This window comes from Syngnathoides biaculeatus, chromosome 11, assembly GCF_019802595.1.
Source record: "Syngnathoides biaculeatus isolate LvHL_M chromosome 11, ASM1980259v1, whole genome shotgun sequence".
NCBI classification, from domain to species: Eukaryota; Metazoa; Chordata; class Actinopteri; order Syngnathiformes; family Syngnathidae; genus Syngnathoides; species Syngnathoides biaculeatus.
The window spans coordinates 21,950,046-21,963,444 of NC_084650.1; the positions used below are offsets into that span (position 1 = coordinate 21,950,046).

Consider the following 13,399-nt stretch of genomic DNA (forward strand, 5'->3'; position numbering starts at 1 on the left):
CTCCAGCAGCGTCTCGTTTACATTTGAGCACAAAAGTGTTCAAAGTCTCCTACATTTGTTTTTGTACGGGACATTGCACTTGCTTCCTGAGGGCGTTTGGACTTTTACTGCGGAAAATGTGTAAGCACAGCATTTGGCTTTATGTCTTCTCTTGTAACCTGCAACACTTTTTTGGCTCTCAACCACAATCAATATCTTAATGCCTGTATCACGTTTAGACTTTTAGGCTGATGAACTTTTGACTTTTAGAATTGCAAACTTGCACTGATGTGTGACATCGTGATACGGCGGGAATACTCAGCGAGTGACTCAGGGCTGGTAGAGTTTGCCAGTATTTCAGCATTAACCGTCCAGTAATTTTAAATCATGGTTTGGCGAACTCATTCATTTATTTAGCCAAATGACGTCATTGCAATGTGATGTTGCGCAGACCAACTTTGAAATACACAACCGTTCTGTATTTCAATCCAACAACTATTCTATTCTGCCTTTCTTGTTCAGAGACATGGGTGAGCTGGAGCCAGTCTAGAGGAATATGTCCCACAGGGTCTTTGCACAGTAACGACTTGTGCAGTCACAATTTTAAATACTTTTCAAAATACAGTAAATATTGGTATGAAATGGATGAGGACCAAAGTATTAGCCGCAGTCTGACTATCGTGGAACTAAACACAACTGAGCAGAACATAAGCGCAGGTAGGTGGAAGATGAGTGATACTGATACTGAAATGACTTGCACACACACATGAAAAATGTACACACACAGAAACTATAGTTTGGTTACAATAAATGAAGAAAAAAAACCTCTAATTTTGCAACACAACATAAGCAGTCCATAAAGCTGCCCGAAAATAATATCCAAATATATAAAGTTTGCGGTAAGTATAGGATGTACGTTTGAAAGGTTGTTTATACTGAACGTACCCTGCAATTGTCTGGAGACCAGCTCAGGATTTATCCCGCCTCTTACCAAAACTCAGCTGGGACAGGCTCAAGCTCATCCGCTACCTTCTACTGAGGATACAGAAGAAGTTAATAAAGTAACTAAGGTAAATAGATGTTCAGTTAGACTATTTATGTTTGGTGAATTTTAAATGTGACCTTTCAATGTCAATAAATCAATGTCAAGTAACCCACAATCTAATGTTTTGTTTTTAATTGCATTGTGCAAGGCCATTTTATGTTCACTGAGTGTGGCTCACTACGCCATACTTTTTTTGCATACCTTAATAAGACATTCAATACACTATAATGCAATTCATCCATCCATCAATGTTCTTTGCCGCTTATCCTCGCCATGGTCGCGGGGAGTCCTGGAGTCTACCCCAGCAGTCAACGGGCAGGAGGCGGGGTACACCCTGAACTGGTTGCCAGCCAATCGCAGGGCACATCGACACAAACAAGTCACACTCACAATCACACCTAGGGGAAATTTAGATTCTCCAATTAATGTTGCATGTTTTTTCAGGGATGTGGGTGGAAACTGGAGTGCCCGGAGAAAACCCACACAGGCACGAGGAGAACATGCAAAATCCACACAGGAGGGGCCAGGATCGAACCCGGGCCCTCAGAACTGTGAGGCCAACGCTTTAACAGCTGATCCACCGTTCCGCCTATAGTACAATTCATTTTACAAAACAAAAAATATGAAAATAAGAGCATTTAAGACAGAAAGTTGTTATTGAGTAATCCTTTTGAAGTGTGATACTGAAACGTCAAGAGCTTTTATTTAATTATGGTGTTCACATGCATGCTGATGATTGCACTTATTGATTAGCTAATTCAAGGAGCAACACCATAATACTTACCCCTTACATCCTTAATGTTCTCTTTTCTTAATTAGTGTGTCAATAGCATGACTTCCCCCGCAGAGGAGAAAAGCCCACAATACAACCAAACACACAGTTCTTCAAGTGAATATGTTGCTTCAGCCGTTTGTTTCCAAAACTGCTCTAATTGTCGTTTCCGTGTTATACATGCACATGTTTTAAGTCGTTCCTTGTTCTAGTTATTCAAAAGTACAGCACAACCCAAAAAAACAATGGTGCAAAACTGGGCTGGTGTTCAACAAAGTGCACATGGATTACAGAGTCACACCACTAAAAAAGAAGCTGGTAGCGTTGTCGGGATAGAGGAGTTCTGTGATGTATGGTGTCCCCAGGGCATGAAAGGATTTATAAATTAGGGGGAGAAGTTTAAAGACTACTCAGATTTTGATAGGGAGCCAGTAAAGATTCTTCAGAGTGTGGGTGATGTCTGGCGTCTACTCTTTCTAAGTATGCATGCAGGACAGTTGCACTTGTTGCAGTAGTCCAAATGAGTAGGGATTAAGGCAAATTAATTCTAACATGCATGCTTTGGAATGTAGTAGAATGTCAGAGTACCCAAAAAAAACACACACACACACACAGTCACAAGCACGGGGAGAACTCCTGACTGTGAGGAAAAACATTCTAACCACTTCTTTCCCATGGTTTGTTTCAGTGCCCAATTCCTCTATTTTACGACATGTTATTGTTCTTTGCTTACACTTTAGTTGTGATTTACTGCGATTGTGTTGCTGCTCTGTTTCAATGGATACACACCGTCCAGGTGGAATGATGGCAACACTGACTAGTCAGCCTCTCCCACCCCTTTGGATTTTCCACAAATTAGGAGCTCTGGTTGTACTTCTTGCATGAAAAGTATTAAACATAGCCCTTGTCAAATTAGGTTATAAAAAAATTTCTAAGTTGAGTTTAAAAGGAAAATCTTGCTGAGTGTGAATGAAGCAACGAAACAAAGGTGAGGAAGCCTGCAACAGTTTTTTTCAAACAGAGGGAGAAAATGATGCTTTAATCCCATTTTAGGGAATGTAGCTCACATAAAAACAATGACCAAAACATGAAAATCTGATATAATTCTGAAAGAAAACTCTCAGATCTGAAATAAATGGAAGAGTTTACGTCAACTGGTTACTGAATGAGAGATGGTCCCTTTTTGTATGCTGGACGGGAAATCTTTGATCTGGATTCCGTCACGGAAGCATGTGAATGTTGACTGCATCAAGTTTATTACAGCTTCGGTTCCTAAAGCGCAGCCAGACTGCAGCGGACCATCAAAAGAATTATGATACCTTCGGTGACAAGAGGAATCATGTAATACATGTTAGGCCTGACCTTTCCACTCCATCCTTATTGATTGAATACAGAGCCTCATATTATATTGGGTACTGGCTCCTATTTCACTCCAAGTGCTCCCTCCTCTTTTTTATTTCTTTCTTGGGTTACATCCTTACTTGGAACGTCCCGTGTTTCCTGACAATAACCATCTGAGCATTATATGCTCACCTACACACATTATACATACTTGGCTCGAGACCTTTGAATTTTTGCTTTACCAACATGACACAAAATCTATGCATTCAGCACCATATCAGGATTCCTCCGTGGAACCGATGAAGTATCGTTTCAGAATGGAAAATGGTCACAAGACAGCACAGTACTGTAAAGGTACACAAAACGAACCCAAGTGTCGGGATAGCTCGCCATGACAACAGGAGGAAGTGAAAATTGACCCCAAAAAGTATTGCTGTCATTACTGTATTCCATTCTGCTGTAATTCCTGAAAAATGAATGAATGGTTTATTAGGATTTAGGGTAAACTAAGAACACTCGCCCAACCCCTGATTGATTAAGAGGCGTGTTTCATTATTGTGTTTGTTTTGGACTACTGTGTTCCACAACAGTGGTTTCCAGTAACACTGTCTGAAGCCTCAAACTGGCTCAGGCAACCTTTGCTGTGAAGCGGTCTTAACTTGCATAAAAAAAAGATGTGTGGCTTATGCAAATCGAATGCAAAGTGCCTTTGGATGAGAGGGACCACGAGGTTGAGGAAAAACACTCAAGACAAATTAAAAGCTTTTGAAAACTGTGCTTCACAAGAAAGAATAATCTCACACTTTCCGTTCTTGAGAGGCAAATGACGTGACTGTGGTGTTGCGTAACGCTTTGCAAAATCTCTAAAAGTGGCTAAAATGAACCTGCAACATACGCAATTACTTATCATTAGGAATACAATATCCCTTAGACTGCTTGGTGTTCAATAGAGCTACATTGATTGCTTGGATGGCAATTATGGTTGCTTGTTAGTTTGCTCGTATAATGGAGCTATCCAGGTTTGTGAGCGCCAATTGAGATGCTCTAATACCATCTCTGAAAAGCAAAATGTCCCAAATTAAACATAGATGATTTTTCTTCTGGTTGACTTGAACCCTCATTATCTGTATTAAATTGGCTTGACATCAATATACAGAATACACAATAGATAAGGATGTATAGACTGTAAAATCAAAACAAGTGACCGCGCTATATTTTTGTCACTTCAACTTTGCCTTATAAATTACAAATTTAATCTTAAGAACATGCAACATTGTCTTCATTATATAGTCAAGACGCAGTTTCTGTGGTATGTTGCGAATACAATGGAACTTCAAAATTTGTACACCTCTTGGAGACACACAAAACTTTTGTGGAAAATTATGACGAAAAAAATGTCACTGTGTTGCCATTGTTTTTTCAGTACAAACAAAAAAACAATAACAAACCTTTTCTCTTGAACCATTTCAAATTAGCCCAATTCTTCCTGAATAAACATCTGTCACTTTCATCTTCTTTCAGTAGAAAGGCATCTGGTGAACAAATCAGTGCCTTTACAGTTTACATCAGGCTTTTTAAGAAACAACACTGATGATGTAGAGGGCTCAAAAACTATAGTATTACATATGATACATTTAGTGTAAATCTGCTCCAGTTATTCTAACATTGTACTCAAGAAACCTGTTGCTGATCCCAACAAGTTCAAAAACCTCAGTCCTATCTCCAATTTCAAGTTTTGCTTCCAAATTCTTGAAATGCTCACCTTTCCGAAAATATACTGCAGCACCGCAACAATTTCAGTCTGGTTTATGACAATTCTCAAGCACAGAAACAGCTCAAAATAACCAATGACTTTTTATGAGTGTTGATTTTGGTCTCCTTTCTCAGTTCAGCCTTTGAGAGAACATTACATTTATTTATCAACAGACCTTCATACACTGGCGTATCTGCCGGAGCATTTTAACTGCTTCATCTCATATCTGTCTGGCACTCCTCCTGCTTTCCTGTGGTGTTCCTCAAGGCTCTGTCCTCAACCCTATTCTGTTTCTAATCTATGTCCTCTCTCTCTCTCTCTCTGTGTGTCTCTCTCTGAACCATATTTTCAAAAACATTATTATTATCATGTTCAAATTTGAACTTTTGGATAACACATTGCGATCAATGTTTAATGACTCACTTAATTATATGCTCTTGCACAATCCACCCCCCATTTTTTCTACAGGTACTCTTTCCCAGGTGTGAATGGGCATGTGAATAGTTGTTTGTCTATATTTGCCCTGTGGTTGACTGGCAACCAGACAAGGGCGTACACTCTTTTTGCTCAAAAATAAGATAGGATATGCTCCACCTCAAACCATGAGTCAGTTGTTTCAGGTAATGATCTTATATGAACATACTGTCCATGTGAGTGACAGTGCATCCATAGATTAGTTTGATGTGTATTATTCAGTTATACATTTTTATTATTATTATAGTTCTACATTATCATTCATTTGTAATGCAGCAAACATTATACTGTATTAGCAGGCCATACAGGCCATTTAGAGTTATGTTTTATTACGTTTTCTTTGGCAGAATCAAACCCATCCACGAAGTCCTTCCTGCTTTTATAACCTCGGGTCAGGTGGAACTAGTTTTTCCGAACGGGACTGAGAATCTACAGTGAGATTTTACATGTGACTGTGTGCGCACGGTCGAATGCGAAGGAAGCCCCTGGGAGTGTCGAGACTGCAGACATTATGGTGCCTTATTCGCTTAAGTCGCCAAAATGTCGGGGGACATTTCAATCTTTCAAGGCAAATTTTCACAAGTCAGTCCTTAATTGCGATATATCATCACGAGCAAATCTGGGAGTAGAGATATCGTGGACCAAATCAGTCTCCCGGTACTTATCTAAATCCTCTCATTTGACATGTTCAAAATATGAGAAATTTGAATTTGCTCTTACAGATGTGACAATTTTGATAGTGATGCTACTGCATGTATAATGTCATAGCAAAGGGCCCCCACTGTGTGTTTGAGGATGTTTGGGAAATAGATGTATGTTAAATTGGCTTTCAAACATGGAATCCAACCATAGGGAGGAAGAAATTATTAATAACTACTAATAATATCAATCAATGTATGACATTCATTCATTCTTCTATCACTCCCCTTTTTTTTTCTATTGTTGATCCTATGCAGGCTCACAAGAAGCTAGACCTACAGCAACGTTGTCCTTATCTAAAGGGCTAATCCTTTGGAGGCCTAATACCACAGATAAATACTGATAATAACAATAAAAAAAAAAGCTAAACACATCCCACTGATCTTTGTAGTTGATTTAATGAGAAATGATGGTTTCATGACACGGAGTAGTTCATCTCTCCTGACTAGCTTGGGTGCGAACACTGAAGATAAATGAGCAACGCAAAACATTCAACAGACGTTTCACTGTGTGCAGTCTGTGTCCTGTCTTAGAAGTTTCTATTTAGTGACACAGAACAGTCATGTTCGGAGAATAACGTTTATTTGGTTTTAATTAGAATTTTTCCTGCCGCTGGTATCACCTAACAATGATGTTTTATATATATAAAAAAGGTAATCTTTCAGTTATGTAAGATAATTGCAGAGTTAAGATGTGAAGAATTAGAATACGGTACACCCGATGTAAGGAGTTTGCATGTTCTCCCCCTACTTGTGTTTTTTTTTTTTTTTTTTTTTAGCTTCATCCCACATTACAAAACCATCCATGTTAGGTTAATTGCAAGCTCTAAATTGTTCTTAGGTGCCAATTTTTATTTTTTTTTGTATGTACTCAACGATTAACTATCGACCTGTCCATGGCGTGCCCTGCCTCCCACCTATAGTCAGCTACCATAGACTCTAGCCCTATGAGGATAAGCAGTACAATCCACATGAAGATTATATAAAAATGGATGGGCACCAGTACTCACAAAAATACAGATGCAAAGTGCATTAGCTGGTTTTATTTTTTTGGACACCTGTCGCTCATCAGAAAAAATGTACAATCTAATGAGATCTGATGCAAATGTTGATTAAAAGTAAGCTTCTTAAAACAAATTATATGATATAAGATAATCATGCACCGAGACTAGCCAAACAGGTTTCCGTTTTGTATTAATTTAATGTTGTTCTATTGTTACGTATGAGGTGATGCATGCTGATGACATAATTTTAAGGGGACGTTAAGAAAAGAGGAGAATATATTCATTCTTTAATGCACTGGCTTTCAGTCTTCCGTGTCTTCCTTCATATATATACTTCCATTGACAATTATATAGCAGTTTAATAATTTCTTTACCTCAATAAATTAACTCAATAAATTGATGATGATGATGATGTACTCATTAACTGAGGCATTTTTTGTCATATCAGAGACAAATGATGTCAAAATGGAGGAAATCTTAAAAAGAACATAACCTCACCCAATTTTGTGTAACTATGTTCAACTTTCCCTTGTCCAATTGCATTCACTGGCAGACACATTTAAGAAGAACACAAAAAAAGTAGAGTATTGTTGGGTAATTTAATGATTACAAAATGACGACTGCACAGGGAACACAAAAATAATTTATTTCAACAGAAGAGCTCCTTCTTTTTGTAAATATCACAGAACATCACGTTACGCTACAGACATATACCCACGACAACCTTGGGCACAAAGGAGTTGAAAAACATCTAGTAAACATTGAGCTGTGCGGATGGCCACTTTTCACACAGTGACTAAAGCATATAGTCCATTTTCCAAGCCACTTATCCTCACAAGGGTAGCAGGCGTGCCGGAGCCTATCCTAGCTAACTTCAGTCGAGAGGCAGACCACACCCTGAACTGGTTGCCAGTCAGTCGCAGGGAAGATATCGACACATCACTGAGCAGGAATCCATCCCACGCTGCCCGCACCAAAGTCAGGCGCACCATCAGTGACTCGACTAAAGCATATACTAATGGTAATTCACACATCGTTGAGTCACAGCAGTCCACCAGACAATCATTTTGCAGAATGACAATTGCAAAACCATAGTAACATTCAGGTAATGTGAAAAGATTAACTACTGAATGTGTTTTGAAGTCCATTCCTAATTTACCATTTTGCAAAATGTTTTGCTGCGCTACAATAAAGTCATCGTCATACATATGCCATTAGTTCTTTTTTAAATTGAAGTCCAAAGGCATATCCCGTGAACCTCTTTGGGCATGATACACAGTATAAGAATTCTTAACCAAATACATTTAACACACTTAATTGACTTTTATTATCCGGACCTGGAATGTTGTCATGAATGCTTTGTGTGTAATTTACAACTGCATATAACAATAGTGTAGTGTGTGTGCGCATGAAGTGTAAGCATTCAGGAGTCAGAGTTGAGTTGCGAGGAGAGGGCATTGCCAGGAGGGAGCAGTGTGGATATACTACTGATGGGAGTTCAACAGGTCTAAACAGAGCACTTAGGAAAAAAAAAATACCAACAGCACGTCAGCACAAAAACAGATTCACCATGCAAAATAATGTTTGTTTTAAATCCACCAGAAAAATGTGCGCTCTGTTTTGTAACCTGAAAAGTGACAGTGAACTACACAGTTAAAGCTTTATAGTTCATAAAGTGTAGTCAGGAATCAGTAACTCGTTTCTCATTTGTTACTTTTGATGTAGTACCTGTACAGTGAAAAGACATCTGGGGAGTATTTTTTATGACAGTCAACTGTTCAAATTACTTTGCAATAAATCCTTCAAGAAGAAAAACAGGGAAGGAAAAGTATGAGTGGAAACCTTTTTTTTTTTTCACTTCACATACATTGACGTATGATGACACTTGTGTCAACTCGCTACGCATCGCCGCGCTAGATTGAGTGGAGCAATACAGAGAGCATAGAGATGCAAAGTTCATCGAGAGCAGGGGCAAGGCTACGTCCACAAAAACACAGGTCACTAACACTGATTGTGTTCCTTCCTCAGCCATCTGTTGCAACATTTAGCAAACTGTCACTGCGATCAAAGTAAGATAACCCTAACCTGACTCAAGAGACCCCCTTCACTCAACAGCAATTTAGGCTAAGAATGTGTGGTTTATTTCCTTAAAACCTGTCCTCGTAAGACTCATTTTCAAATTGGTCCTTTGTGTGATGGCAGCATTCAAACGGGCAACTTTGTGCAGCTGTATTGTTTTAAGGGAGGGGATCAGATCCTGTAGCTTGTCAGTGGAGATAATGGATTTACACTTGTTTATTGGGCAGGGCTGAGCTGGATTTGGACCACTTCCTGGAGACAGACACACCAAGAAGAAGAACACTGTGCAGAGTCTCTTCTGGATTGTTTCATGGCACTACAGTACATACAGTATATACATGTGTAGGTTAAGGGCAGTGTGGAGAATGTCACAGAAGTCACAAACGTGCACTGCTGGTCTCTTCTCTTTGATACAATTAGGACTAAGTACTTCTCGGCTTATATCTCGGCTGTTCCCGCCTAGTGTGGGCTATGTGCATACGTACACACAGGTACACACAAAGGCGCAGATCAACACGCACACAGACGCTCATGCTGTAAACACAATACTCTCATTGAAACAGAGCATTTAACAAAACACATACATTGGGTATTACATTCAAATGAACCAGTGCAATGAAGGAAATGAATTCCTTGCTCAGCTTGAAATCTGCTGAAAGCATTTAAAACAGTATGCTTATTAGGAAACGTTAGTGCTGATAATGGAATTGCTGGTTGCTTTACAAATGTGCACTTTTTATCACAAAGCCAACAGAGAATGGCCCCGGGCGTTGCACAGCTCGCACCGGCGAGACGGAGATAACTGTTATTTATCAGTGGCGCTATCTGCAACGCTACCTCCCAAGGAGCAGGCTGTAAAAGGGAGATCAGGCCAAGCGGGGGCCTCGCAAAACAGCGACAGCAGAATGTTCCCATACCTGTTGTACATCTATCTACAGCAAATTCAATGAAGCCAAAATTAAGACGGAATGGTTTTGGAATGTTTCACTATCAGCAATCTAGTCTGATAAATCTGCGATACATCCTTATTGACAGAGAGGCCTCCATTTTTAAATTAAGGATAGCGTCTCTGCTATCATGTTGAGGCAAAGCAAATGCTCAAGCACACATTCAAGACAACGTGGTGAGGTAGATGTTATATCAACAGAGCGAATGAGTAAAATCTGCCAACACTGTATCTGTTTCATGATAAATATAGTTTCCTTAAAGCAGAATCCTGCGCCGCCATGCTGCCTGCCTGGCCTTACCTGGCAAAGGCAATGGGTGCAAGTCAGTAGTGTAAACATTAATTGTGCCCTTTGGGCAAAAGTCTCAGAGTTTAAAGTACAGCCGCTACAACTGTGAGGTCTTTGCTGCAGTTCCCATTGGAGTCCACCGCTCTGTCCTCAACACTGTCAATACACGCTCCTTGCTCCAAACAACCCTCGTCGGCATCGCTGTCGTCCAAGTTGCCTTTAATTTGACAGTGTTGCTCGCTCTGCCAGCTGTGTCTATCGTAGATGTATCCATTCATAGGTCCCCCTTTGGAGATGTGGCTCCTTTTGAGGCAGAGAATTTCCTTAAATGCATATCTGAACTCTGGGCTCCGGCAGTAAATGAGTGGATTGAAGGCTGAGTTTGCGTAGCCTATCCAGTTGAGGATTCTGAATGTGAGGTCGATATCTTCCACCTTCCATATGGCAACCACCACGTTGAGCAGAAAAAAGGGCAGCCAGCACAGAGTGAAGATCCCCATGATGATGCCCAGCGTCTTTAGGGCCTTGTGTTCCCGCAGACAAAACTTCACCTTCTTCTGCCCGCGCCCGATGTGGGCGTCCAAAGGTTTGATGTTGTCGCTGTTGTGAAAGCGCCCCATGCTTCGGTCAATCTTTTGGAGCTGGCGCTTGGCCTCCTGGAAAACTCGACTATAGACAAACACCATGATGACCAAGGGGATGTAGAACGAGATGATGGAGGACGTGATGGCGTAAGCCATGTTCGTGTAGAATTCACAGCAGCTGCTATCCTCGATGCACTCTTTTGCTTCCTTATCATCAGATATCCACCACTTCATGTGTATGGGCAGGAAAGATATCAAGGCGGCGATGACCCACACCAGCACCACCACGATGCGAGCCTTACACTTTGTCAGCAGAGTCTGGTAGCGGAAGGGAGAGGTAATGGCCAAGTAACGGTCTATGGCAATGACACACAAGGTCTCAATGCTCGCAGTCACACAGAGCACGTCGGTGGCCGTCCAGAACTCGCACCAGAAACTTCCAAAATGCCAGGTATTGAAGATGATATAACAAGCACCGAAAGGGACCACGATGAGACCCATGACCAGATCGGCACAAGCCAGGGAGGTGATGAAGCAGTTGGTGACATTTTGGAGACGCTGGAAGCGGCCGATTGCCGTTATGACAAGGATGTTGCCGAAAACAATGCAGAGGATGAGCAATGAGATGATCATGCCCAGCAGAATCATTGTCACCTCACTAAATCCCTCATTACTTTTGGTTAGATCTGAAGAAGAGTTGATCATGGCTGCGCTCACATTGAGGTTCTGTGGGAGGCTTACACTTTCCATCTGAAGAGAAAAGAAAGAACTCCATCAAAACTGCTTTTTAAATAGGGGCCTGAGGAGACCAGGATAACTTCAACGGAAGTAATATATGCAAGAGAAACCCTTAAAACAAAGCAAACACTGAGAAATGCACACCAAAATATCTGCAGTTCGTTCAATTACACCGAAAATAATGACCAAAAAAAAAAAAAAAAAAAAAAAAACCACTGTTCAATCCCGCAAAGCCTCAGCAACACCAGTTTTAAAGCCTATTCAAGAAGTTGACAATAAAAGGAGTACAGACCTCCACAGGTGGTTTCCTTCTCTTACTTCCTCATAGAAGAAAAGTCCCCGCTTGATGACTTTCTTTAAAAAAATAATAATAATAATAACTTCAGCGCCACGTCTTTCTTTCCACGCACTTTCTCTTCTACTCCTGCCGTCTCACTCAGTCTGCCCCCAGTTTAGCGGCGCTGCTTCTCATGTGTCTCTCAGGCTATTTGTCAGAGCCCTTATAACATGCACTGATGACATCACAGGCAAGGCTTAGCCAATCAGGGAGCAAGCCAAGCAGAAGGAGCCGAGAGCTCCGCAGAGTTTGAACACAATGTCCCTGCAGCTGTGACTGCAAGAGACAAAGGCCGCCAACACTTTTTCTAAATACTTTAAATGATCAAAATTAAACATAATTCTGACGTATTTCAATCAAAAATCATTTAGTTGCATCATTTCACAATGTGTTGCTTTGAAAAAAATAATGAATTACGAAGTCATAATTCTGGAGGGCTTCGAATCTGTATGTGCTTAACACAGTTAAGACTTTGGCTCTAACTTGGGGAAGAAATTGCACACACATGCGATCAATGGCCAAGTTCGACCACAAGTGTTATCACTGCCAATTTCCCCGGAAAAACACATGCTCATTGATTGTATTTACTATGCACTTACTGCACATGTGGTCGGTGCAGAAAAATAAAATAAAGACCACTGTTTGTTCAGTTGGAGAGCTCGGCACCACCACTCAATAATTTAAGGACGCAGAGCTCTTTACTGCAGTAAAAAGAAGGAAGCGTGCATTTCTAAAAAACATGCATTCTTACCATCGGTCTCTGTCATGAGCGAGGCTGGAGGGCTGCCAGGAGGGGCATGGCCTGGTCACCGCTCTGGTCCACACTGCCTCTGGCACTCATCACAGCTGTTGCACATTCGGCATGTTAATTGACCATGTATTTATGTTGGGGTTTACGTCACGGGCATTTGCCAGTTCATTGAGTTTGCACTGTGTTACCGGGTGCGGACACTACACTACTTCTGCAAAAAAAACCACTGGACATTATGCCTTCATCTCGGAGTCCTGCATTTGCGTCCTCCCCCGCACCGATGACACATGACAGGTCTCCATATATCACATCTTCATTAGATTGTTTTCAGACACCTTTAACATGCAGTTCAAGACAGGCTAATATATTCTATAGCTACAAGTCATATTTATTTATTTAGTTATATTATTTAGCCCTGATGATGCCACAAAACTGCAGATAAAAGAGAACGACGTGAGGCCGACAATATTTTGCCGGACTGGAGGGGGCGCATGAGAGCACACTGGCTTTTACGCAGATCCCCAACCAGCTCTAAAACCAAGTCCACATCTAAACTCCACTTTTACTCCAAAAATTTGCTTCAAATCAAAGCTAAACAGTGAACATTTG

General features: G+C 40.8%; 1 protein-coding gene and 1 long non-coding RNA gene across 5 annotated transcripts; one reads left to right on the forward strand and one right to left on the reverse strand.

Moving 5' to 3' along the window:
- On the forward strand, window positions 1-6,366 carry LOC133508917 (uncharacterized). 2 transcript variants are annotated; one of them, XR_009797189.1, is made up of 4 exons: window positions 1-120; window positions 502-696; window positions 1,469-1,575; window positions 6,321-6,366. It is a non-coding gene; the product is annotated as an uncharacterized LOC133508917 (long non-coding RNA). The 2 variants fall into 2 exon arrangements; XR_009797188.1 differs by lacking the exon at window positions 6,321-6,366 and having other exon boundaries at window positions 1,469-3,567.
- A 1,188-nt stretch (window positions 6,367-7,554) lies between these two features.
- On the reverse strand, window positions 7,555-13,003 carry adrb2a (adrenoceptor beta 2, surface a). Of its 3 annotated transcripts, none has more exons than XM_061835459.1 (2): window positions 12,791-13,003; window positions 7,555-11,714 (listed from the first exon to the last, which is right to left on the reverse strand). In XM_061835459.1, the coding sequence occupies exons 1-2, from the start codon at window positions 12,791-12,793 to the stop codon at window positions 10,464-10,466; spliced, it is 1,254 nt and encodes a 417-aa protein (XP_061691443.1). In that variant the 5' UTR covers window positions 12,794-13,003; the 3' UTR covers window positions 7,555-10,463. The 3 variants fall into 3 exon arrangements, with proteins under 3 accessions (XP_061691443.1, XP_061691445.1, XP_061691444.1); XM_061835461.1 differs by lacking the exon at window positions 12,791-13,003 and adding an exon at window positions 12,021-12,752; XM_061835460.1 differs by lacking the exon at window positions 12,791-13,003 and adding an exon at window positions 11,995-12,750 and having other exon boundaries at window positions 7,556-11,714.
- Window positions 13,004-13,399: the final 396 nt, after the last annotated feature.